The sequence below is a fragment of the Peromyscus eremicus genome, chromosome 8a (assembly GCF_949786415.1).
Source record: "Peromyscus eremicus chromosome 8a, PerEre_H2_v1, whole genome shotgun sequence".
Classification (NCBI taxonomy): Eukaryota; Metazoa; Chordata; class Mammalia; order Rodentia; family Cricetidae; genus Peromyscus; species Peromyscus eremicus.
The window spans coordinates 97523030-97547575 of record NC_081423.1 but is presented as its reverse complement, the minus strand read 5'-3'; the positions used below and the strand labels follow the sequence as shown (position 1 = coordinate 97547575).

Genomic DNA, 24546 nt, shown 5'->3' with positions numbered 1-24546 from the left:
AAATATATGAGCCTGTGAGGGCCATTCTTTCTGTTTGCTTGTTTTTGTTTTTGTTTCTGTTTTTCAAGACAGGGTTTCTTTTTGTAACAGCTCTGGCTGTCCTGGAACTTGGGTTGTAGACCAGGTTGGCCTCGAAGTCACAGAGATTTGCCTGCCTGAGTGCTGGGATTAAAGGCATGCACCACCACTACTACCTCACCCCACCCCAACCCCCACTCCTGCTCTGGGGGCCATTCTTATTCAGATCACCACAACAAAGAATAATTTGGACTCAGAAGATAGTCTTCTGTGTAAGGTTTTTTGTTTTTGTTTTGAAAAACAGCATTATCTGAACTGATTTGGAATAGTAAATAGATTGGACGCAGAACCAGTTCAGTTTTGCACCGTAATGCCTGGACATTGGTGTTCCTTGCTGGACTGAACCTGACTAAACGGGCTGCTTAGGGGGGTGATGGTTGGAGAAGAAACCTGTGAAGAATGCTTTTGCCAGTAGGAGGCCAGGAAGCAGGAGCTTTTCCTCTCTCCTTTCTGGACTCCCTCCTTTCTTTATTTGACACCATTGCATAATTACCTATTTTAGTGAATAGGTTTTTAAAAATTGTTTAGTAAACCAGGCAGTGGTGACACACATCTTTAATTCCAGCACTCTGGAGGCAGAGACAGGTGAATCTCTGAGTAAGAGGCCAGCCTGGTGTATACATCGAGTTCCAGGACAGCCAAGACACAGAGAAACCCTGTCTCGAAAAACAAAAATAAAAATGTTTAATAAAACAACATAGTTTGGGGAGAAAAACCTCTGTAATTACATACAATTTTATCAATACCAAGATCAAAATGGTTGGTTTTTTGTTTTGTTTTAAATTTCATGAAGTGCCTGGCCTGACTGAGAAGTGGCTCAGCATGTTCTCAATGAGTTGTGGCCTTGCAGCAGCTGTCCCAAACCATTCAGAATGGAGAGTACCCTGGTGGGCAGACAGGAGGTGTTGACCTTTGTGTATTTAGTGAGCACATGGAGGCTTCTGTGGAACTGGGGACCTTTTTTACCTAGTATCTCTAAATTCATTCTTGCCTGACACTTCATAGTGAGCCCCAAGGTGTTGTGGATTCCTCCTGCACCTTTAATCCCAGCAGCACCTAGGGCAGAGGCAGCAGGATCTGGAGTTCAGAGCCTATTTCTGGAGACATAGCAAGACTGTCTCCAGAAGAAAAGAAGAGCGGTAAAGAGGAAGGGAAAAAACAAAGGTTCATAATGGCTTATCTGCAGTGTGGGTGTTTTCCTGGCTTGGCACATGGGATAACAGGCCGCTTAGCAAAGATGTTTTCATGCTGAGCAAAACCTGCAGCAGATGGACGTGGTGATTTCAAGGCACTTACTCAGAGTGCTGGTAGTGAATCAGTGTGGCTCAGGACTGAGTCAGTACCCGTGCAGACAGCAAGCCGGTGAGCATTCTCATCCTTTCTATGTAATAAGTGACAGCAACTGGAAGGAACTAACTTTAAATAGCTCTCAGGACTTTTACCCTTGTGAGCGGCCAACAGAGTTGGCTTTTAAGGGTTAAAATCTTTAAAAAGTGTATTTGTTTTGTTCTCTTGAAAGTATTTGGTGCATGAGGCTGGGGAGATGGCTCAGTGGGTCAGAACACTTGCTGTGCAAGCTCAAGGACCTGAGTTCAAATCCCCAGCACCCACATAAAAGATTAGGCATGGCTGTGTGTGTGCCTGTAACCCCAGTACTGATCAGTGGTGACAGTAAGTTTGGGGTTTGCTGACCTGCCAGGCAGCCTAGCCAAGATGGAGCACTTCTGATTCAGTAAGAGACCCTGTCTTAAAAGAATAAGATGGCAGATGATAGAAAAAGACATTAATTCCCTCCTGGCCTCCACGTGTCTGTGAGTGTAAGCGAATGTGTGCATGCGCGCGCACACACACTCACAATAACTGTCACTAGATCTCATGGTAGTTTTTCAGTATTATTATGTTGAGGTTGCTTAATTGATTAGCTCGTCAATACCTGGATTGAACTTCTGATGTGAACTAGCTGTATGTGATAGTCTTAGTTTTTATAGATTAAGAATTTAAATGCTGTTTGGTTTTTTTATTTTTGGTTTGGTTTGGTTTTTCGAGACAGGGTTTCTCTGTGTAACCCTGATTGTCCTGGAACTCTCTCTGTAGATCAAGCTGGCTAAAACTTACAGAGGTCCGCCTGCCTCCACCTCCTATGTGTTGGGATTAAAGTCAGGAGGCGGAGGCAGGCAGATCTCTGTGAGTTCGAGGCCAGCCTGGTCTACAGAGTGAGTTCCAGGACAGGCACCAAAGCTACACAGAGAAACCCTGTTGGGGGGGGGGGGCACAAATAAATAAAAATAAAGATAAAAATGTTACTTGATACACAAATGCTCTTACAGGGGTTGTTTCATAGGTTGGTGAGATTTTGAGCAAATTTTCAATTTATTTATTTATTGGGGGCATCCAAGTACCACAGTATATGTGGAGGTCAGAGGACAACCAATGGGAGTTCCTTCTTTCCATCATTGGGTCCTGAGGATAGAACTCAGGCCATAAGGCTTGGCTACAGGTGTCTTTACCCACTGAACCATCTTGCTGGCCAGTTCTAACTTTTTGTTTTGTTGTCTTGTGTTTTTCGAGACAGGGTTTCCCTTTGTTAGCCCTGGCTCTCTTGGAACTCACTATGTAGACCAAGCTAGCCTCGAACCCAGAGAGCTTTCTGCCTCTGCCTCCAAGGTGCTGGGATCAAAGGTGTATGCCATCACTGCCCAGCTCAGTTCTAACTTTGGATTGAGCTGTAATACACAGCAAAATTCACTCGTCATAACTGAATTTCCAGAAACAACACCAGGAGAAGATGCACACAAGTCCCACTATGGTGTCCCACCGTGTGCCCTCTCCTCTCAAGTGTCTTCCTGATTGGGCTGACAGTTTCAGAGTCTCTGTAAAGGGGAAAAAAGAGCCCTTCTCTGAAACTGGTTCTTCTTCCTTTTACAGTCTCATCTCTTGATCTGTCAGCTTCCGTTGACCGAAGAAGTGCTTGTGTGTGTGGAGGGGTGGGGTTGGTCATAGCTACTGAGTCAGAACGCGAGGGGATGGAGAAAGGCCCAACAGAAAGGCAGCTGTGTGGTAGTGGCTGGAGAGATTCCTTGGAATAGTCAAAGTGGAGCTGAATGTGGCTTGGTAAGGTCACCTGTTGGGAGGAGGTGATAGATGAGCAATCTCTTAAGTGCCTTCTGCAGGAAGAGGGTGGCAGAAACAGATTGCTTGTTCTGAGCACTCAGAACAAGCCCTGGACTTCAGCATGAGGGGTATGAATGGTCAGCACCAACACCTCCGGTGCCTTGGGTTACCTTAACTCCACTCCACTTTCAAACTTCCTCTTAGCCTTTGCTAGTTTGTTTGTTCAAACTTTGGAATAAAAGTTAATTTGGGGGCCTGGTGGTAGTGGCACACGCCTTTAATTCCTGCACTCAGGAGGCAGAGGCAGGAGGATCTGTATGAGTTCAAGGCCAGCCTGGTCTACAGAGCTAGTTCTAGTTCCAGGACAGCCAAGGCTACCCAGAGAAACCCTGACTGGGGAGTGGGGGGGTTAATTTGGAGGTGGGCATTGTGGCACTACATAATGAGTTCCAGGCAACCTGGGCTATGTAGAGGGACCCTGTCTCAAAAAACAAACAAAAGTTAATTTGGTGGGCTAGAGAGATGTATGTGAATGATTTCTCAGACTCAGCAGCTAAGAGTATGTATGTATTAATCTTTTAGAGGACCCAAGTTTAGTTCAAAACACCCACATTGGGCAGCTCACAACTGCCTGTAATTTCAGCTCCAGAGGATCCAACGCCTTCTGGCCTCTAATGCCACTTACCCTTAAGTGCACATGTGTGCACTTAGACACATTGTTTGTTTGTTTGTTTGTTTTAATTAGCTCTCTCGCTCTCATGTTGATGAGTGTTTTGCCTGCATGTATACGTGTGCATCACATTCATACCGGGTGACAGCAGACTCCAGAAGAGGGCACTGGATCCCCTAGAACTGGAGTTAAAGGTGGTTGTGAGCATCCATGTGGCTGCTGAGACAAGTCCTGTGGAACATTCATAACCACTGAGTCATCTTTCCAGCCCCCAAAAGTTAATTTTTGAGTTATGTTATTCGGATGTCGGGCTTCCCTGTGAAAACTGCTGTATGTGCAAAGCAGGAAGTCCTGACCCCCGTCTCCCAGGTGACACTCCTGTGCTTGCCCCCAGCATAGCCAGCCTGTTCTTAAGTTCTAGAGTACAATCACAGAGTAGCACCATGGCTGTCTAGCATTCCCGGATAACTAAAATTGTAGCCATTCACGTGCCAAGCATTGCATTTCCCTGCTGTCTGGGAGTCAGAAGTATAGAACGCCAGGTGATGGTTTGGTGCTGTAGAAAACCATGGCTGTAGATCGTCTCCACACGTGGGGCTCCCTTGATATCATGCGCTGGCAGAAGGGTACTTCTTAGGGGGCTGGCCTCTGTCTTGGTAAAGATGGCAGTGAGAACTAAGCTTCTGGGACTGCTGGCGTGTCCTGGTGTCTGGTTTCTACAAGGCTGCTGGGTGCAGTCAGACCGTCCTTTGCTAAGTGAGTCTCTTTCTCTTTTCTGTTGCACAAGTAGGTCACAGCCAGTGCCTTGTCAGCCTGGCTCATCTGCTTTCCACGAACTCCAGAGTGTGGGGGTACACCCCAGCAGCTCTTGCCCAAGCTTGCTGACTGCTTTGTCATTACTAGAGGGTGCTCTTTCACGAGATACTTGGGAGACCACATTGTTCTTGAAGCCCATATTTTTGGTTGATAACAGTACTGGCCTTAAGCAATTAAAACAACAAAAAATAAACTGGGCCTCCTCTCATGGGCTAGTGAGAGCTCTGTGCTTCAAAAATGGGCACTGCAGATAAGGAGCCTCTTATTCCCAGTCCCCAGTCCTGGGTGTGCCTGTGTGAGCAACTAAATGCCTCTGCTGGCCATTACACAGGTCAGCATTTGCTATGGGGGCTTTTAAATTATGTGTCCTACATAGTAGATCATCAGGATCTTTAATAAAGTGTGAATGATTTCTCAAAGACTTTAGTGTGTGTGTCTGTGTGTCTGCGTGCGTGTGCACCTGTGCGTATGTGCATGTTCCACACATACCCAAATGCTCTTGGAGGCCAGAAGAGGACATCAGAACCCCTGGAACTGGAGTTACAGGCAGTGTGTGAGGTGCCCTGTTTGGGTTCTGGGAATCAAACCTGGGTCCTCTGTAAGAGAAACAAGTGTTCTGTGACACCTGTCCAGCCCCTACTTCTTGTTTGTTTGTTGTTTGTTTGTTTTTGTTTTTTGAGACGGTTTTTCTGTGCAGACCTGTCTGTAGACCAGGCTGGCCTTAAACTCACAGAGATCTGCCTGCTTCTCCCTCAGAGTGCTGGATTAAAGGTACTCTGTTCTCTCTTTCTGCCGTGGGTTCTGGAGCTCCAGCTCGGATCAGGCTTGCATGCCAGTCACTCTCGCCCGTCTTGCCAGCCCGTAGATGTTTGTTTAAGGAGAATTTTTCAATTTGGTTGTGGTAGCTTATGCCTCTTAATTCCAACATATGGGAGGCTGAAACAAGATGGCCCCTAGTCTTAGACCAGCCTGAGGTTCACAGTTCAGGGCCAGCCTAGGCTATAAACCCCTATCTCATAAAAACAAATAGAAATCTGTCCTTCCTGCACTACAGGTTTATGAGCCTTGGGAATTTGAGGCTGCCTCTTTGAGTGCTTATTGTTAATTTCTTAGCTTTTGTAAAATTAGCCGTGTTGGCTTTTGTTTTGTTTTTTTGGGGGACAGGGTCTCACTATGTAGCCCTGACTGGCCTGGAACTTTATATAAAACTAGGCTGGCCTCAACCTCATAGAGATCCGCCTGCCTCTGCCCCCTTAGTGCTGGATTAAAGGTGTGAGCCTGGCCCTCATTGGCATTTTCATACATACATCTAAAGCCAGTGACTGTCACCTGTAGCTAGAGGCTGGCCGGCATGGCAGATAGGCAGCAGCAGCATGATGGAGCTCCTCGGCCTGATGCCCTTGTTGAGGAGTGAGTGATCTCTGTTGCAGCTGACAGGTTGTTGCTCTTTTGATGTTTTATGTCACTTTAAAATGTCAACATGCAAACATCAGCCGTGTTAGAGCTTTCTGATTGCTGACTTGACTGACGTTCAGCGTCTCAAAGTCACTTTGTAAAAACAAATCTTGCAGACTTCCTTTAGAACTTCATTGTGCAGTGTGGACTAACCACCAGTTTTAGTCAGCATTTCCTTTGCTCCCCATTTTGGAGTTGAGCTCACTTCTGTATTTCCTCTTCCTTCGTCGTTTTGGAGACAGGGTCTCACTGTGTACCCCATGTAGACCTCAAAACTTTGAACAACCTCCTGCTTCTGCTCTGATTGCTGGAATTAGAGGTGGAGACCACCACACGTCTTCTGCATTTTCTTTTTTAATACCAACCTTAAACCAGGCATGGTAGTACACACCTTAATCCTAGAACTTGGGAGATGGAGGATTGAGAGTTCAGACCAGCCTGCTCTACAAGATGGGACCCAATCTCAAAAACCAACCAAAACAACCCACATATGTGCTTGTGATCGTAGCACTTGGGTGGTGGAGGCAGCAGGATCAGAAATTCAACATCACCCCCACCTACCAAGTTCTGGCTTAACCTAGGCTACAAGAGACTGTTTTTATTATATATATCATTAGTTTCAGCCTAACCTAGGCTATAGGAGACTGTTTTTATTTATATATATAATACTAACTTTATGCCCTCTGCCTTTCATTGGAAGTCTAGAATTTGTTCCAAGTCTTGGGCCTGAATTGTGTGGGTTAGTCTATCCAGAAGTGCCTGACCTGAACTGAACACAAGGTTGGAGGATTTGCCTGCCTGGTCATTAGAATGGTTTCCTATACACTGGCCCCTGGTTACACCAATGAGCTGCTTGGTTGGGGACTCGTAGAGAGGCTGCTGGGAACCCAGCATTGGGAGTTTGCAGTGGGCTTGCAGAGAACACTAGAATTTCTCTCTCTGCAGCTTGCTTTTCTCTCCCAGACTGCAGTCTTGTTCAGTTTCTGTGGAGCTGGGTCCCTGTGCTCTGATACCAGTGTCTCTGTCTCCTAGAGAAACCGCTTAAGAAAACACTCATCTATTATGCCACCATTCCTTCTGCCTTCCTTCCCTCTGAGGGTTTAATTCTAGGTGTTGAAAAAGAAGCCTGAACTTTGATTGCTCAGAAGTTTATTTTTCTCTCACTTTTATAGTTTAACATATAATGTTGGCTGTTGAAGTTAAAAGAATTCTGATACCCAAATAAGCCTTCCACAAACCTAGAAGACATGGCTGTGGCTGTACTTACGAGAGTGAGAAAATGGTTGATTTTTTTTTTTTCCTCTTGTCCTTTATTTTTCAGGTTTTGAATGAAGAATGTGATCAGAACTGGTATAAGGCAGAGCTCAATGGGAAGGATGGCTTCATCCCCAAGAACTACATAGAAATGAAACCACATCCGTAAGTTGGACTCAGGTCCTCTAAGCAGGGGTCTCACTTACTTGTCCCAAGTACTGGTTCGGATTTGGATTACTGGAGGTGAGGCAGGGTCTCACTATAGCCTTGGCTGCTCTGTAACCAGACTGACCTCACAGAGACCCACATGTCTCTGCCTCCCTAGTTCTAAACCATGTGTATATGCTGCCTCAGCCTCCCGAAGTACTGGGGGTTACAGCCATGCACCACCATGCCAGGCTTCCAAATACTGTTGTTAAGATTTAAAATGGAGCCGGGCAGTGGTGGTGCACACCTTTAATCCCAGCACTCGGGAGGCAGAGGCAGGTGGATCTCTGTGAGTTCAAGGCCAGCCTGGGCTACAGAGTGAGTTCCAGGAAAGGCACAAAGCTACACAGAAAAACCCTGTCTCCAAAAAAAAAAAAAAAAAAAAAGAAAAAAAGATTTAAAATGGAGCCCACAGTAAGATGTCCTGGTGCATACCTGTGATCCCAACACTTGGAAGGCAGGTAGGTGGGTCACAACCAGACAATATCTCAAGAACTAAAAGTACAAACAAAATAAAGAGCATTGGCCAGACATGGTGGTACATGACTGTGATAGAAGCACTTGGAAGGCTGAAGCAAGAGATTTGTAAGCCCAAGGGCCAACCTGAGAGCTATAGAGATCTCAGGACTAGCCTGAGCTACATAGCGATTTCAGTGCCAGCCTGGGTTACATGAGGATTTCAGAGCCAGCCTGAACACACCAAGAACTTATTAGAGAACTAACCAAACAGAAAAGATGGCTGAGCTCTGCAGGGGTGGTCCAAGGCCTAGCTCAGTATAGTTATGGGATAAAGCTGGTTTCTAGAATTTCTGAGAGTCAAAGTTTTTTTGTTTTGTTTTGTTTTTTTAACAAGTTCCTAATTCTTTCTCATTGAGACTTTTAGGGGCCCAATGCATCTCATGATTTCATATGTTTTGAGTTTTGTTTGTTTGTTTGTTTGTTTGTTTATTTTTGAGACGGGGGTTTCTCTGTGTTATTTTGGTGCCTGTCCTGGATCTCACTCTGTAGACCAGACTGGCATTGAACTCACAGAGATCCGCCTGGCTCTGCCTCCCAAGTTCTGGGATTAAAGGTGTGCGCCACCACCGCCTCCTGGCCCTGTATGTTTTGAGTTGTACAGAGTTCTTACCATGTGGTTTTGTGCCAGTGCACTTGATGACCCATGGGATAGTGTCTTTATTGTCTCAGCATTGGCTCTTCTGAATGTTTCTTTTTCCATCCAAAGTTCCCGTTTCAGAGAGAAAGAAGGAGCTAGTTTCTCTTCCAGGCTCAGACATTGAACACTGATTTCCCCTGCTCCTTCCATCCCCTACAAGGAACATTTTTAGTTTTCTTCAGAACCCCTACCCGACTGGTCTTGCTTGTGTCGATGTGTGGCATGGTGGCGTCTTGGTCTTGTATGATGCACTCAAGAGCAGTCATTTGCACACCTTGTAAGTCCGAGGAGCCCAGGCTCTCAGCACGCAGACTACAGTGCTCTGGAGGGTCTGTTGGTTTAATGCTCAGTGTAAGACTGTTGGGTGCCCTGCCCACCTGGAACAGTCCAGGGGCCCCTCTCCCCATGATCACCACTCTCAACTGTCCTTTTTCTCTCCAAGTACTGGAGCAGAGGTGACACTGTATTGCTTCAGACTTCCCCAGATGCTGGAGACATCCTCTTCCCTGTGTCCTGGAGCCAGCGGGGTCATCTGACTCATTCTTCTTTAGTCTACAAATGAGGAAAGCTGCTGGTGTTTTTGCTCCAGTGCTAGTAACTTAGGAATGCAGCACTCTCTGTGAAGGCTTCCCAGTGCCAAGAAAGAAAAGGAAGGGCGGGCAGCCTAGAGCCATAGACCAGCTTGTCCCCACACATGTGGTCCTTGCGGGTGACGGATAGTAACTGGGCCAAATGCCACAATGAACCCAATCCTGAGTCTCCTCTCAAAAGGTGATTTTTTTTTTTTCTCTCTCTCTTCTGAATTGCCTCCCACAAAGCTGTCAGTTTAGTTCATGCCTTGGTCAGTGAGTCCTTACAGAATGTTGACATGTGGCCCGGCTACAAGGTAATGAGAAGGTACGAGCTACAGTTAACCTGCCCCTTAATGAAATCCACACAGTCCTGGGGAAGCTCTTAGAGATAATATCCAGGCAGCACTAGCCTAGAGATACAGAGTATGATTGCCTGCAGGTGATCCACGGAGGATGTTGATGCTACCAGGAAAGATAGGGGCGCCTCAAGGAAACTCCTTTTCCTGCAAGGACAGCTGGGCACCTCATAATGTTATTTAGATATTCCATGGGGTGATTTACAAGATGAAGAAAGGTCTCATTTGTATATTTTTCTTGCTTTTGTTTTTTGGGCAAGTGTGTAAGTTTGGTTTCTACCCAAAAGATTTTAGGTTCCTTGGAAAACTAGGTTGGGCTTCTACTTTGTTTGTTTGTTTGTTTTAAGATTTATTTATTATGTACACAGAAGAGGGTGCCAGATCTCATTACAGATGTTCGTGAATCACCATGTGGGTGCTGGGAATTGAACTCAGGACCTCTGGAAGAGCAGTCGGTGCTCTTAACCTCTGAGCCATCTCTGCAGTCCTGGGCTTCTACTTTTATCCATTGTAATTTATACCTTGCTTTTTGATTTTTTTTTTTTTTTTTTTTTTTTTTTTTTGAGACAGGGTTTCTCTGTGTAGGTCTGGCTGTCCTGGAATTCACTCTGTAGACCAGGCTGGCCTCAAACTCACAGAGATCCGCCTGCCCCTGCCTCCTGGGTGCTGGGATTAAAGGTGTGCACTACCATGCCAGGTCATACTCTTACAGCCTTTTAGTTGTAGTTTTTTGCTTCAGGAAGTTGTGTGGGTGGGCACATCCTGGAGGTGGAGCAGTGGGGAAGACCCTTGATCAGTCATACGGCCTGTGAGTCTCGTCCATGTAAGTCACGTAACCCTGTATTTGGTTTCCTTTATCCATGCTCCAAACATATGCTTGCTCAAGAAGTGTCTGTGCCAGAAATGGTGGCGCATACCTTTAGTCCCCGAACTCGGGAGGCTGAAGCAGGGGAATCTCTGGGAGTTCAGAGCAGGTCTACAGTGTCGAGGTCAGGTTAGCCAGGGCTGCAGAGTGAGACTCTGTCTAAAAAAAGAAAGAAAGAAAATATAAAAAGTGTATATGAGGAAAAAACAGGGGCTTGGAGAGATGACCCAGTGTTTGAGACCACTGGCTGTTCTTCCATCACATCTGGGTTTGATTCCCAGCATCAACATCCTGACTCACAGCCATCTATAACTTCAGTTCCAGGGAACCCAAGCTCTCTTCTGGCCTCTGAGGTCACTGGGTATTAGGCACACATGTGATGCTCAGACACCTATGCGTATAAAATAAAAATTTTTAAATAAAAAAGAAAAACAGAAGATCAGTAGACAATTTGTAAAGGGTTAGATAGTGAAAGTTTTAGATTTTTAGTCTTGGTGGACCACGTTCCCTTACTTTCCTATCAAACGTTTTTTTCTTTCTTTTCTGCCCCTCCCTTTGTTGATTTCTTTCTTTTTGAGTAAAGGCCTTATTTACCATGTGGCCCTGACTGACCTAGAACTCCCTTTGTTGACCAAGCTGACCTTAAACTCAGAGAGATCAGCCTGCCTTTGCCTTCCAAGTGTTTGTGTTGAAGGTGTGTGCCAGCACACCTGTCCTGCTTTCTTTAAAAACAGTAAATTGTGCCTATGTCTGTGTGTGTGTGTCTGTGTTTGAGTGTATGTATGATATGTATGTGTGTGAGCCCACAGACATAATAAAGAGGCATCGATCCTCTGGAACTGGAGTTATAGGTGGTTGTGAGCCACTAATGTGGGTGCTGGGAACTGAACCCAGGTCCTCTAAAAGAACATTAAGTGTTCTTAAACACTTAGCCATCTCTGCGCGCATGCACGCACGCACACACACACACACACACTTTCTTTTTTTTCTCTTCTTTCTTTTTATCCCGTCCCCCCTTTTTTTTCTTCCTGGGAATTGAATAGTAGGCATGCATTTATCATTGGACTATGCCCAAAGTCCACTAAAGTTTATGCTTTGATGACCCATTAGGGCTAGGCTTGCTTTATATACTCAAGGCCCTGGATTCCACCCCTAGCACCATAAAAATATTAATTTTTAAAAATAAATAAAAACTGTAAAGGTGTGTGGTTTATGGTAGTATGCTTGCCTGGCACTTAGGAGGCGCTAGAGTGGAGAGGAGGAAGACAGGTGTGGTGTGCGTGCTTGTCTCTCCCAGCATTTCAGAGACTAAAGTAGGAAGATGGCAAATGCAAGGCCACTTGGGGGCTGAGAAGCCTGATGATGGCCTGAGTTCAATCCCAGATCCCAGGGTAGAAGGAGAGAACTTACTCTCCACAGTAGTCCTCTGACATCCACAAGTGCGCTATGGCATATGAGTACCTGTGCATACATTATATTAATGTGTACACATTAGTAAATTAAAAAAAAAAAAAAAAGGCCAGCGTAGGTTTTCATAGCAAGACAGCTCAAATTGAACAGTTGGGTTGTGGGCCAATTAAAAAAAAACAAAAAAAACAAAAAAACATTTGGCCTGAGAGCCATGGTTCCCTACTGCTCTGATAGATCAGGAACAAAATCATCCTGAATACAGTTGCTGTGGTCTCCATGCTTCAGATTGTTAAATAAAGATGGGGCCGCCCTCCTTAGGAAGGTCTAGTTGCTCTCACTAACTAGGACAGCCCCTGTCGTGCTTTACCCTTTCCCCATTACCTAAGAGTTTGGAGTGGTAGGTATACGAACCTGCAATCTCCTGAGGTTAGGGAGAAGTATTAGGAGTTCATGGCCAGCCTGGGCAATTTAGCAAAATGAAAGGTCCAGGGGTATTAACTCAGTAGTAGAGCACCTGACCAGCATGGATGATGTCCTAGGATCAAATCCTTAGTGCTTTAAATAACTACCTAACTAGAAAGCATCAGCATGATCTGCTGGGCTACTTGCAGGCTGACTGAAGGAAAGTCAGTGTCCCTCTGCTCTTCGCTCTGCAGAAGGAATGAAACGTTCAGGAGCCTTTCTCCAAGTCTGTGAGCGTGCTAGGGAAGGCTCCTGGTGCAGAGTGCTTCTGTGACTTTACGGGCTCAGTTTCCACCATGGGGCTGCCAAGTATTGCTTAGTGTGGCACCACAGTGTGGTGTAGCAGAAGCCAGCTCTCCCCCCACCCCCTTTGTTTGGAGGGAAAGAGGACAGTCACATAATAGAGTGCCAGCCACCTAATGATGCATTTGTGTCCACATGAAGACCGACAGTACAAGTTGTGTGTGCCCAGCGGATCCACACACGATCTTCATAGTAAGTGTATGTGGGCAGAGGCCTATGGCATGCTATAAATAATACACTGGAAAATACATCTCTCCTCTCCCTTGGCTTCCTTGCTTGCTATTTCTAGGGTAGTACAGACCAGTCTTTTTAAAGATTAGCAGAACATTTGTCTGTAGGCATGCAGTTATACATAAATATCACCATTGAAAGAAACCTGTCAGGCTCAGTATAGCTCAGTGGTAGAGGGGACTAGCCCGGCATGCACAAGGCCCAGGCTTCTGCCTCCAGCACTGCAAAACGTAATACTTTTTATTGGGTTTGTGAATGGCCTGTGAAAGTAGAGAGTCTAGAACTGGATGCTGTGAGCTGTTCCTCCTGGTGTGTAGAGTCTCAAAACCCTGTGTACTTGAACCAGGAGCAGATATACAAGAAGTTTTTGATCAGTGAAATGGTTTTCAAACTGATGCTTCGTTCTGTTTTAGTTTTTGAGACTGGGTTTCGGTATGTGACCCAGACCAGCCTTGAAGTTCCAGTATTCCTTCTTCCTCCTCCTTCCCAGTGCTGGAATTACAGGTGTGCATTGCCACACTCAGCCTGACACTTTATTTCTTGATGCATTTGTTTTGTAGAAATTTAGATTAGAAGCCAGGGTGGTGGTGGCGCATGCCTTGAATCCCAACACTTGGGAGGCAGAGGCAGGCAGATGTCCATGAGTTTGAGGCCAGTCTAGTCTACAGAGCTAGTTCACAAAGAAATCCTGTCTTCAAAAATAAAAACAAAACAAACAAAAAATCCAACTAGAGAGTTGGGCCTGCTGCACAGGTTTTAATCCAAGCACCCTTGAGACAGGAGAATAGGAGTTGGAAACCAGCTAGTCTACAAGGCCCTATCTAAAAAAATTATCAAATAAAATTGTACTTGCAACTTAGAGCTCACTACAGCTTTTTTTTTTTTTTTTTCCTGAGACAGGATTGGTCTCGTGTAGCCCAGGCTGGCCTCAAAGTCTCTAAGTGGTGAAGGCTGGCTTTGAAATGCCTCTACCTTCCAAGTGCAAGAATTACAGGCATGTGCCATTATGCCCAGCACTAATATTTTCTAATTGAAAATAAAATTGTCTTTTTTTTTTTTTTTTTTTTTTTTTTTTTTTTTTTTTGCTTGCTTGCTTGTTTTTGTTTTTCAAGACAGGATTTCTCTGTGTAGCCTTGGCTGTCCTGGGACTAGCTCTTTAGACCCAGCTGGCCTCAAATACAGAGATCCACCTGCCTCTACCTCCTCTGAGTGCTAGGATCAAAGGTGTGCACCACTACTGCCCAGCAAGAATTAATTTTTTTTAAAGTACATGCTTGGTAGCAGTATCTTAGGGTCCAGGAAGGAAGAGAGAGAGCAGCTGTTGAGAACATTTGCCCCTTCCTAGTGAGTGTGGGGTGAGGGCACAGGCACCTTTCGTCATCCCAGACGCTGCTGCACACGTACAGTAAACCCTTAAAGTACCAGAGACCACAGAAGGTGGCTGCATCCTCCGAGCTTCCTGGTCTGGTAACAGGGAGTTTCCCTTGTGTGGCCTGCTCACAGACAGACACCACAGGATTCACTCTCCAGCATTTGTAGAAGCAGGGGTGTGTGTGTTTCCTCAGCCTGGCATCAGAGCGTGCAAAGTGAGAAGGTCGTGAAACAGATTGGGTGCATTCAGATTCATCCAGGCAGTTTTTGGGGGTGCTCCTCCTAGCAGCTCCGTGTCTTCTAGCTAAATTTTAGTTTTAGTCTGGCAGAATTTTTTGAAAATATGTTGCAGTATGGTTGTTTGTAAGATAGCCAGAGCCAGGCATGGTGGTGTGCACCTTTAATCCCAGCACTCAGGAGGCAGAGACAGGCAGATCTCTGTGAGTTTGAGGCCAGCCTGGTCTACAGAGTGAAGTGAGTTCCAGGACAGATAGCCATGAGCCTTGCCTGTGGCAAATGCCTGTAATTCTCAGTACTTGGAGGCCGAGGTGGACCAGACATGAAGTTCTATCTCAAAACAAACATCAGCCTTGGTGGCTTACACTTAAAATTCCACCACTTGAACAGCTATATGGGAGTGGGAGAGTTCAAAGCCAGCCAGCGTGGGCCATAGACTTCCAGGACAGCATGGGCTACCATATGAGACCATGGCTCAGCAGGGAAAGCACTTGCCACAAAAATCAGAGGACCTGAATTTGATCCCTGGAACCCACAAAAAGGTGCTAGGCCAGAACCAACCCTCCAAGGTTGTCTTCTGACCTCCACGTGTATACAGTAATTTTAAGATTATAAGATGGCTATAAAAGTTAGTTTTCTATGACAGTAATAACATCATTTTTGTAATTTTTTAAAAATTTTATTTTATACATATGGTTGTATTGCCTATGTGTATGGCCCTGGTACTGGAGTTAGAGATGGTTGTTAGTTGTGATGCTGTTAGGGTGCTGGGAACTGAACCCATGTCTTTGGAAGAAAAGCCAGTGCTCTTAACTGCTGAGCTGTTTCTCTAGCTCAAAATAAAACGTTTAGATGATTATGAAAGTTAGGTTTATGTAGTTTAGTTGCCAGGGTCTTGTCTGGCATACATGAGGCCCAGGGTTCAGTCCCCAGCACCACATAAAACCAGGGACGGGGTGGGACACACCTGTGGCCAAGCCCTCCATACAGGAAGGTCAGAAATTCTGGGCCATTCATCCTTTCCATAGCAAGTTCTAGCCTGGGAATCCAAAGTAGACTCAACTACTGCACAAAAGAAAATAACAGACCTAGATAGCGTGGTACACTCGTATAGTCCCAGCACTGGGAGGTGGGGCTGAAGAATCAGCAGTTCGAGTCTAGTTTCACCTACGTAAAGAGTTTGAGGGAGACCCTGTCTCTAAAATATTAATAATAGTTAGCAATAAAATGAAGATTTGTAACAATAATAGACTGTTTGGTACTGTTGTGATTATCAATTGCATATTAAAGAATTCCAGTTACCATCTAAGGTAAGGTAGGTCTTAGCTGGTGTGAATAACAGCTTTGCTTCCTCCCCCCTCCCCCCTTGCTGGTACTTAGTAAGAGGCACTGATATAGCCACCCCGCCCCAGCCTTACTTTTGAAACATAGTAAAATATTGAAGATGATCTTCACAGTCCTCTCTGTCCTAATTAGTGATGGTTTTCATTTGAAATAGCTGGACAGCCATGACCTCGACCTTTTTTTTCCCCTCTCTCTTGTTTATTTTTCTAACTAGCTTTGCTGTTTTTGTTTGTTAGAAGACAGGGTTTCTTTGTAGCTCTGGCTGTCCTGGAACTTACTTTGTAGACCAGGCTGGCCTCAAACTCATAGAAATTCTCCAGCCTAGTCTACAGAGCTCCAGAGAGTTCCAGGACTGTTAAACAGAGAAACCCTATCTCAAACCACCACCCCCCACAACCCCCCCCCCCAAAAAAAAGAAAGAAATCCACCTGCCTCTGCCTCTGAGTGCTGGAATTAAGGGCATGTGTAACCACCACCACCCAGCTCTTAAGTAGCTTTTCTGTGTGTAGTGACTTGTGATGTTCCTGATGCTGTGTTTGGTTTTTGTTTGTTTGGGCTTTTTAGGTGGTGCTGAGACTCAGACTCAAGGCCTTAGGAATTTTAGGCAAGTGTCTTAGCACTGGGTAGTGTGTCATCCACCCCCACCCTCTGTCCCCCTCAGGCCTTTCTCCAGTGCCTGTGAAAGCTGCACCCTGAGCCTGTCCTGAGAGAATGGCCTCCAGTACCGTCAAGAGTCTGCTTCCGCCGGGCGGTGGTGGCGCACGCCTTTAATCCCAGCACTCGGGAGGCAGAGCCAGGCGGATCTCTGTGAGTTCGAGGCCAGCCTGGTCTCCAAAGCGAGTTCCAGGAAAGGCGCAAAGCTACACAGAGAAACCCTGTCTCGAAAAACCACACACACACACACACAAAAAAAAAAAAAAGAGTCTGCTTCCTCACAAACCAAGCCTCCCATTGTGCTTTAGCAGAAGAAGCCCTGCCTCCAGCTTCTTCTGGTCCTTCCAAGTCCCCCCTGCACTCCTGTGAAATGGCTTCCCCAGGGCCTCTCTCTCCCCTTGTCCTTTATCACCTGTGGCAGGGCTTTCCTGGGTGCTTTTCCGATGAGTCAGTGAGGGGCAGTGGGGGAGGGGGAGCGGCTTTGGCCTCAGAAGCCTGTTTCCAGGTGACACATTTGGATAGTCTCCTCTAGTCTGATGAGCGCCTGATGTAGAGGGTGGAGTGGACGAAGCTGCTTGAAAGCGCATCTCTTAGGAAGACACGAGCCAGAGTGGGCCAGTGAGCCTTACAGGAGATCTGCGGATAAAGAGCCTCCTCCGAGGAGAGCTCTCCTTTTCACTTGTGAAGCTGTACACCCGTTTCTTTGTGGGGAAGCAGATGTTAACCGACTTGCCTTCCTTCCTTAGGTGGTTTTTTGGCAAAATCCCCAGAGCCAAGGCAGAAGAAATGCTTAGCAAACAGCGGCATGATGGGGCCTTCCTAATCCGAGAGAGTGAGAGTGCCCCTGGGGACTTCTCCCTGTCTGTCAAGTAAGTATTTCCTGCTGGAGTTGCCCACCGAAGCCTGCTGCCATTGGCTGACTGGCAAGGCTCTGGGAACATGTTACACATCTTTCCATGAATCCTAGTGTTTGGCTCTAAAGCCTGGTTGTAGCAGATCCAAGTTTTAGGTTCCCAGTGGCATGAACCTTCAGGAACTGACAGCAGCACACACAGCCAGTTCCTGCCCCGCCAGCCCGTCCCTGGTCCCTCCCTGCCTTCAGTGCAGCTGCTGCCCTCTAACAGGATGGCACATGCCATCCCAGCTCCCGGTGCTGCTTACCTGGACCAGATGCTAGCTGAGGCTTTGACATTACTTGAAAAGGTTGCCATGAACCGAGTGGGGTGCTGTGAGTGGGGTGCTGTCTCAAAAATCCAAATAGGAGTTAGGCATGGTGTGCCTTTCTCCCAGCACTTGGGAAGCCAAGACAGGTGGATCTCTGTGAGCGCCAGGCCAGCCAGAGTTCTGTAGTGAGATCCTTCTAAGAAGGAATGGCTTTCCATAGATTTTTGACTGTCATCTTTTTCTAGCTGATGTGTTACTGCAGAAGCCCGCCTCAAAAGTCTTTTCAGTCCAGACTTACTCTGTATGTACCTCAGGCTAGCCTGGAACTTGCTGTGTAGCAGAGACGGTCCTCAAATTGATGGCAGTGTGCCTGTCTCGGGCTCCTGAGTGCTGGGTGACAGGCATGAATAGCTAATCCACTTTACTTTATTATTTGTCCATAAAGAAGGCTTAGGAACCCAGTGCCTCTAACCCCAGCACCGGGGAAGAGAGAGGACAGACTCCTCAGGAGTAGGTTTTCTCTGCTACCTTGAGGGACTGAGGTTTAAACCCCATTTGTGAGGTCTGTGCACAAGTGCCTCTACTCACTGAACCAACCCACCAGTCCTGCTGTTTTCTTTTAAATACACTGACCAGGGTCTCACTAAATTGCCCACACTGGGAGCTAGGGTGTAGCACACGCAGGATCTGGGTTCCATCACTAGTATCACGATAAATGAGTGAATGAATGACAGGCTGGCCTTGAACTTGGAATCTTCTTACCTTCACTTTTCTGTAGTAGGATTGGCAGGCCTTCAATTCCAGACACCAGAACAAAGTTGTGTTCTTTGTCTAAATGGAGATCTGATAATTTGATAAATAAATGAGATTTGATGCCACAGTATGTTTTTTACAGTATTTTTCTTCTTCTTTTTTTGTTTTTTGTTTTGTTTTGTTTTGTTTTTTCAAAATAAGGTTTCTCTGTGTAGCCCTGGCTGTCCTGGAACTTTTATCTGTAGTCCAAGCTGGCCTCATACTCGGGGATCACCTGCCTCTGCTTGCTGTGTGCTGGAATTAAAGGTGTGCACCACCACACCTGGCTTACAGTTCTGGGGTTTTTTTTGGTTGTTTTTTTTTTTTTTTTTTTCCCAAACTGAGTGTGAGAATGGTTTCCTCTTATAAGCAGGACTTTTGAAGTTCTTGATTGAACTGGAGTAGCAAGCAGTAAAACAGCTTAGGAAGGAGAAACAAGTAATTAGTCAGTGGGTAGTGACTAGACCCAGCTCTGTACATGCTCCTGCAGAAGACACAGGAAGACCAAGCTGTTTCCTTCCATAAAGGAATCTAAACCTAGAATGGTAGAATGCTTGCCGTGTGTGTGTGTGTGTGTGTGTGTGTGTGTGTGTGTGTGTGTGTGTGTGTGTGTGTGGTGTCTCAGGTTCCATTGCTAGCAGCAGCACTGCCTACAGCTGGGTGTAATCCAGGAGGCAGGAGGATCATAAGTTCTAGGTCAGCTTGGGCTACATAGTGAGTTCAAAGTCAGCCTGGGCTACATGAGACCCTGGCCAGTGACATGGCCCAGTGAGTAAAGGTGCTTGTCATCTAACCCAGTGACCTGCAATTTGTCCCCAGGACCTACATGGTGGAAGGAGAGAGTTGATTGCTTCAAGTTGCCCTCTGACTCCACGGCCACCCCACCCATGCACACACATGCATAGATAGAGAAATGTAATTTTAAAATCAAACAAAACTTAGCCAGGCGGTGGTGATGCACGCCTTTAATGCCAGCACTTGGGAGGCAGAGGCAGCTGGATCTTTGTGAGTTTGAAGCCAACCTAGTCTACAAAGTATATTCTAGGACAGCCAGGACTATAACACAGAGAAATCCTGTCTCAGGGAAAAACAAAAGTAAACAACTTTTGAAGAAGTTAATGTGTTATCACTTTAGGAATAAAGTAAAGCAGGGGAGTGGGTGTGTGGCTCAGTTAGTTGATAAAGAACCCACAATGTAAACATGAAGACCTGAGTTAGGATCCATGGTGTAAAAGCTGGGGGAGAAGAGTGAGAGGTAAATCCCTGGAGCCCAGGAGCCAGCTAGCCTGGCCTAACCACTGAGCTGCTGGTTCAGTGAGAGAAGGCGGCAGATAGGCTCCCAACACTGACTTTGGTTTACACACACACACACACACACACACACACACACACACACACACACACGTGCATTCACAGCCCAGGAACGTGCACACACAGGGGAGGGAAGAATATGAAATACTACCTTTCCAACAAGTGTCTTTGCAGAGGGCTGCTTCACATGGCACAGTCTCTGAGATAGGGCACTAGTTTCAAGATCTTCAGAGTCTGGTTAAAAAGATGTGGTAGAGGCGACCCTGGCTCTCGGGGACCCTGCGCTCTTTGGATCCTGGATCCTCGGTCCTCTTGAGGCTTTCGCCAGTGCATTAATTCTCAGTGAAAACATCATGAGATCGTCCAGCTGCTTTGGTCTCGCTTTCCTCCATTTCAGTTACCAGAGACCAACTGGAAAATCCAGAAACAACTCCTGGATTTTAAACAAAACTTCTATGATTTCATATTGCTGTAATCATTTCAGTGAAAATTAAACTTTATTGGATTATATGTGTCTGGAGGGAGAACGGTGTATCTGGGTTCCGTATCTGGTTCAGGTTTGCCCTGGTGTTTGAAGCACTTAGTGCCCTGCGCTCCCTAGCTTGGCGCTCAGTGCTGCCATCTGCTGGATTGTCCTTAGAACTGCTTCACCTTCTTTAAGCCTTAATCTGAAGGAGAAACTCCTGGAAAAAATGTGGAGGCTTGGCAGTGGACAGGAGGCAGTGTCCAGGCTGAGTGACTGTCTTGTCCAGATGTCACTGGGGCAGATGCCCTGGGAGTCGGCCAGCATCAGTCAGTCACACTTGATAGCCTTGTTCACCAGTGCGGAAGAGCACGTTGTCCAGTGCTAGAAGTGTTTGTTTCTTCATGTTTGGGTCTCATTACCCTGAGAAGGAAAAATAGAGCGACAGTTCCTCAATGGGAAGCATGGCTTTGGTGGCACACCTGTAATACCAGCCCTGGGGAGGCTGAGGCAGGAGGATTACCATGAGTTCTAGACCAGCTTAGCCAGTTAATGAGCTCAAAGCCAACCTGAACTAGTGTTTGAATGTCACGTGGCTTTTTTAACCGTTAAAGCAGATAAAGCATTCATTAATGGGCTGTGTTAGTAGATCCACAGGCACCTTCCGAGTGAAAGGAGTGGGTGGACTTCCCTTCCGTGAGGGTTGTTCCTGTGACCAGCAGTCAGGAGGGGTCTAGAGGAGGCTCCCAGGATGGTCCCCACTCTGTCCAGCTGAAGATTCGGGTTGCTGTGTAGCCATTGTATCTCCAAGCTCTGGTTAGCCACACCAGACAGCAGCTCCCTGGACACTTGCAGGTTCGGGACAGCCTGCGGAGACCTGTGGCTGCCTCATGCCTCTTCTCCCATCCTCAGGTTTGGAAATGATGTCCAGCACTTCAAGGTGCTCCGAGACGGAGCTGGGAAGTATTTCCTGTGGGTGGTGAAGTTTAATTCTTTGAATGAGCTGGTAGATTACCACAGATCGACATCCGTGTCCAGGAACCAGCAGATATTCTTACGGGATATAGAGCAGGTGCCACAGGTAAGCCAGAGCTCCGGGTCCCTTCCAGCAAGTGAGGGGCTCCTCAAGCATGGAGGCCCTAACAGGCCCTACCACAGCACCTCCCTGTGCATCAGGCCGCCCTTCTCCACACTGAGGATCCACCAGAGGGAAGTGCTTCCAGCCCCGGCAGCCTGTGAGGAGGGTGTCTGCTCACACCCTGTCCCTTACTTACTGCAGGAGTTTGGGTCATGACTGCTTTGATCTGTGCAGGCTATGTTACTGCTCCCTGTTAGCTTAATATGGTCCTCAGTGACCTAGGTGTCCTTGGTACGTGTACCCCTGTGGTTTTAGTAAAGGATTACTCCAAACCCACCTAGGACTTGGGGATAGGTAGGGGAGAGGAGGAGGATGCTTTGGGAGGGGAGGTTTGCGTGCACTTGCTCGCCTGGGAACAGTCGGCTTACAAGGCAGCCAGCAGCTCAGAAATGCCTTTTCTCTGCTTCTCCTGCAGCAGCCAACGTACGTCCAGGCACTGTTTGACTTTGACCCCCAGGAGGATGGTGAGCTGGGATTTCGCAGAGGAGACTTCATCCATGTCATAGATAACTCGGATCCCAATTGGTGGAAGGGGGCTTGCCACGGGCAGACCGGCATGTTTCCCCGCAATTACGTCACCCCAGTGAACCGGAGTGTCTAAGAAGCAAAAGAGATTATTTAAAGAAGTGAAAAGTTGAGACCATTCACAAGAATTACACCCACATGCTGCCTGTCACAGCCTGTGAGGGAATGCAGAACACCTGGCTGGGTCCTGCTGAGACCCTCTCACTTAGGTTGAAACTTCGGGGGGTGGGAAGGGGTGTTTGATTTCATAATGCCAAAACTTAACCTATTGAATTGAACTACAGTTTTTATTACAGAATCTCACCGCTGCTCTGTTTCCCTCCTGTCCTTCTCATCCTTCCTTTCCTGCCCTTGAGTGCATGACGTTTAAGGCCACACATATAGTCCCAGCTGATGCCAATAATAAAAGAAAAGAAACCAAGTGGGCTGGTATTTTCTCTATGCAAAATGTCTGTGGAGATGGATGGACTAAAGAGCTGTATTTTTCACATACAAGGGGCGGCCAGGGCACCTGGGGCCCTTGGATGGGCATCTGCTTCCAGCCCCAAGCCTGGAGCACTCCATCAAAGTTGGACTTCATAGGGAAGGAGGCACGATGCCCACCTGTGGTTCCTGAGTCACACTGCAGACCTGCGCCGCCTCCCACTGTCTCCCTTCAGGTGTCACTAAGATGTTGTTTTTCATAGTGCCTTTTTTCTTATTTCAAGGGTGTTTATGAGTGGTGGTTTTCCTTTTTTAAATAAGTTAAAGACAGTCCAGAGCTTTTCAGCTGAGTAGTCTCCTATCCTGTGTAAATACTTTCCTCTCAGGGCAGGGGAAACAGGATAGAGAAAGGAGCCCGTAGAAGCAGGGAGTGTGGTATTCCCCATCTGGATGGGCCAGAGCTCTTGGCAGACTCAGCTCCCTGGCTCCAATCTCAGTTGTGGTCTGCCCTCTCTATGCCTGGAGCCCAAGTGTCAGACCTAAAAGACGAGGAGCAGGAGGCACCCAGACTGCCCTCCTTCGGCCATCACAGGCCTAGCCTTGGGTGGGAGTTGAGAATATGGCGCTTTATTTTTCTTGCTCTTAGAATTAGATCCTCACTCCAATTGTGTATTTTCCAACCCGCCCAAGAGTGCAAATAGCAGGGTTGTGGGTTGGTTGTGTTTCCAGCTGTCCTGCTGCCCCATCCCCAGAAGCCTTGTGAGGTGGGAAAGACAAGACCCATGCAAAGCTCTTCTGTCTCCGTGAGCCTTCAGTCCTCTGTAGTCACGTGCCTGTACACCAGTCTCTTCGCCCAGACTCCTCTCCACCCAGCCACCTCCCCACAGCAGACACAAGGCCACTCCTAGACTCTCCCTTGGAGTTGGTGGTGGCCTTGGGCTGATGGGCTCTTCAGGGTGGGTCTCCCCTGGACTCCATTTTGTGAGATGGACCCAGCCCTGAGGCAGCCTTCCAGATGGATCGTGTTCCTGCCCCTCCTGGTTCTGCTGCTTCTTTCCTTGCTGATGATAAAAATAATCTCTGGAGTTAGACCTGGGCCATTTGATTGTTTTATTTTGGAATTGGTGTATATCATGAAGCCTTGCTGAACTAAGTTTTTTGTGTATATATTTAAAGATCAGTGTTTAAATAAAAAGACCTATGTACTTATCCTTTAACTTCTGCGGATAGCATTTGGTAGGTAGTGATTAACTGTGAATAAACATACAATGAATTCTTCGCTGTGCATCTTTATTTCTCCCTGAGAAGGTCTTTATTTTATAGACGTCTCTCTCACTATGTTGCCCTGGCTGGCCTGGTTCACCTACCTCTGTCTCCCGGGTGCTGGGATTAAAGGCTTGAAGTTTGTTAATACAGGCTGGCATACCTAGCCTCTATGATTCTAGGACAAGTGATACAATTCATTATTCAGAAATTGGTTTAGACCAAGAGCTGGCCTTATAAGGCTTCTCCCCCCTGCTGAAGGTATAGAAAGGCTGATCTCTGAGGAAGTAGCTGAGACACATTGACCATGGCTGTTTCTAGAGTGAGACAAGGCTGGTAACCACACATACGGACTGTGACACAGCAAGGATTAATGGTTGAACTAGAGAAATCACATTGAGCAAACAACCTCTGTTTTGGTGTCACAGCTAGGGAGTTTCTGGGTGCTGTGCCTGTCACCCTACCATGCAGACTAGCTCGCTACCTTGAACCTGAGCAGACATTCCCAAGATTGACTGGCAGAAACTGGCATTGCCAGGCAGTGGAGGCACATGCCTTTAATCCCAGCACTCGGGAGGCAGAGGCAGGCGGATCTTTGTTGAGTTCGAGGCCAGCCTGGTCTACAGAGCGAGATCCAGGAAAGGCGCAAAGCTACACAGAGAAACCCTGTCTCGAAAAACCAAAAAAAAAAAGAAAGAAACGGGCATCGCACTTCATTTGTGTCCTTGCTCATTTTGACCCCGTCCTCATTTGGGGTCTTCCTTTTTCCCCGGTGCTGGGAACCCAGAGCCTTACACTTGGCTAAGCAAGCACTGTACGACTGAGCTGGGTCTCCAGTCTTAGCCCCCATCTGTTCAGTGGCTCCAGAGTTTAGCATCAGGAGGAATGGTAAAATCAGCCTTCGGGTGATCGTGT

At 46.8% G+C, this 24546-nt stretch overlaps 1 protein-coding gene across 1 annotated transcript in view; it reads left to right on the top strand.

Annotated features, from left to right (window-relative positions):
• Grb2 (growth factor receptor bound protein 2) overlaps positions 1–23646 on the top strand; it is a 74038-nt gene extending 50392 nt beyond the window's left edge. The window contains exons 3-6 of the mRNA XM_059272112.1: positions 7452–7549; positions 17299–17421; positions 21195–21363; positions 21836–23646. Of these exons, the coding sequence (XP_059128095.1) occupies positions 7452–7549; positions 17299–17421; positions 21195–21363; positions 21836–22021 (576 nt within the window). The 3' untranslated portion in view covers positions 22022–23646. The remainder of the gene's footprint in view (positions 1–7451; positions 7550–17298; positions 17422–21194; positions 21364–21835) is intronic.
• Positions 23647–24546: the final 900 nt, after the last annotated feature.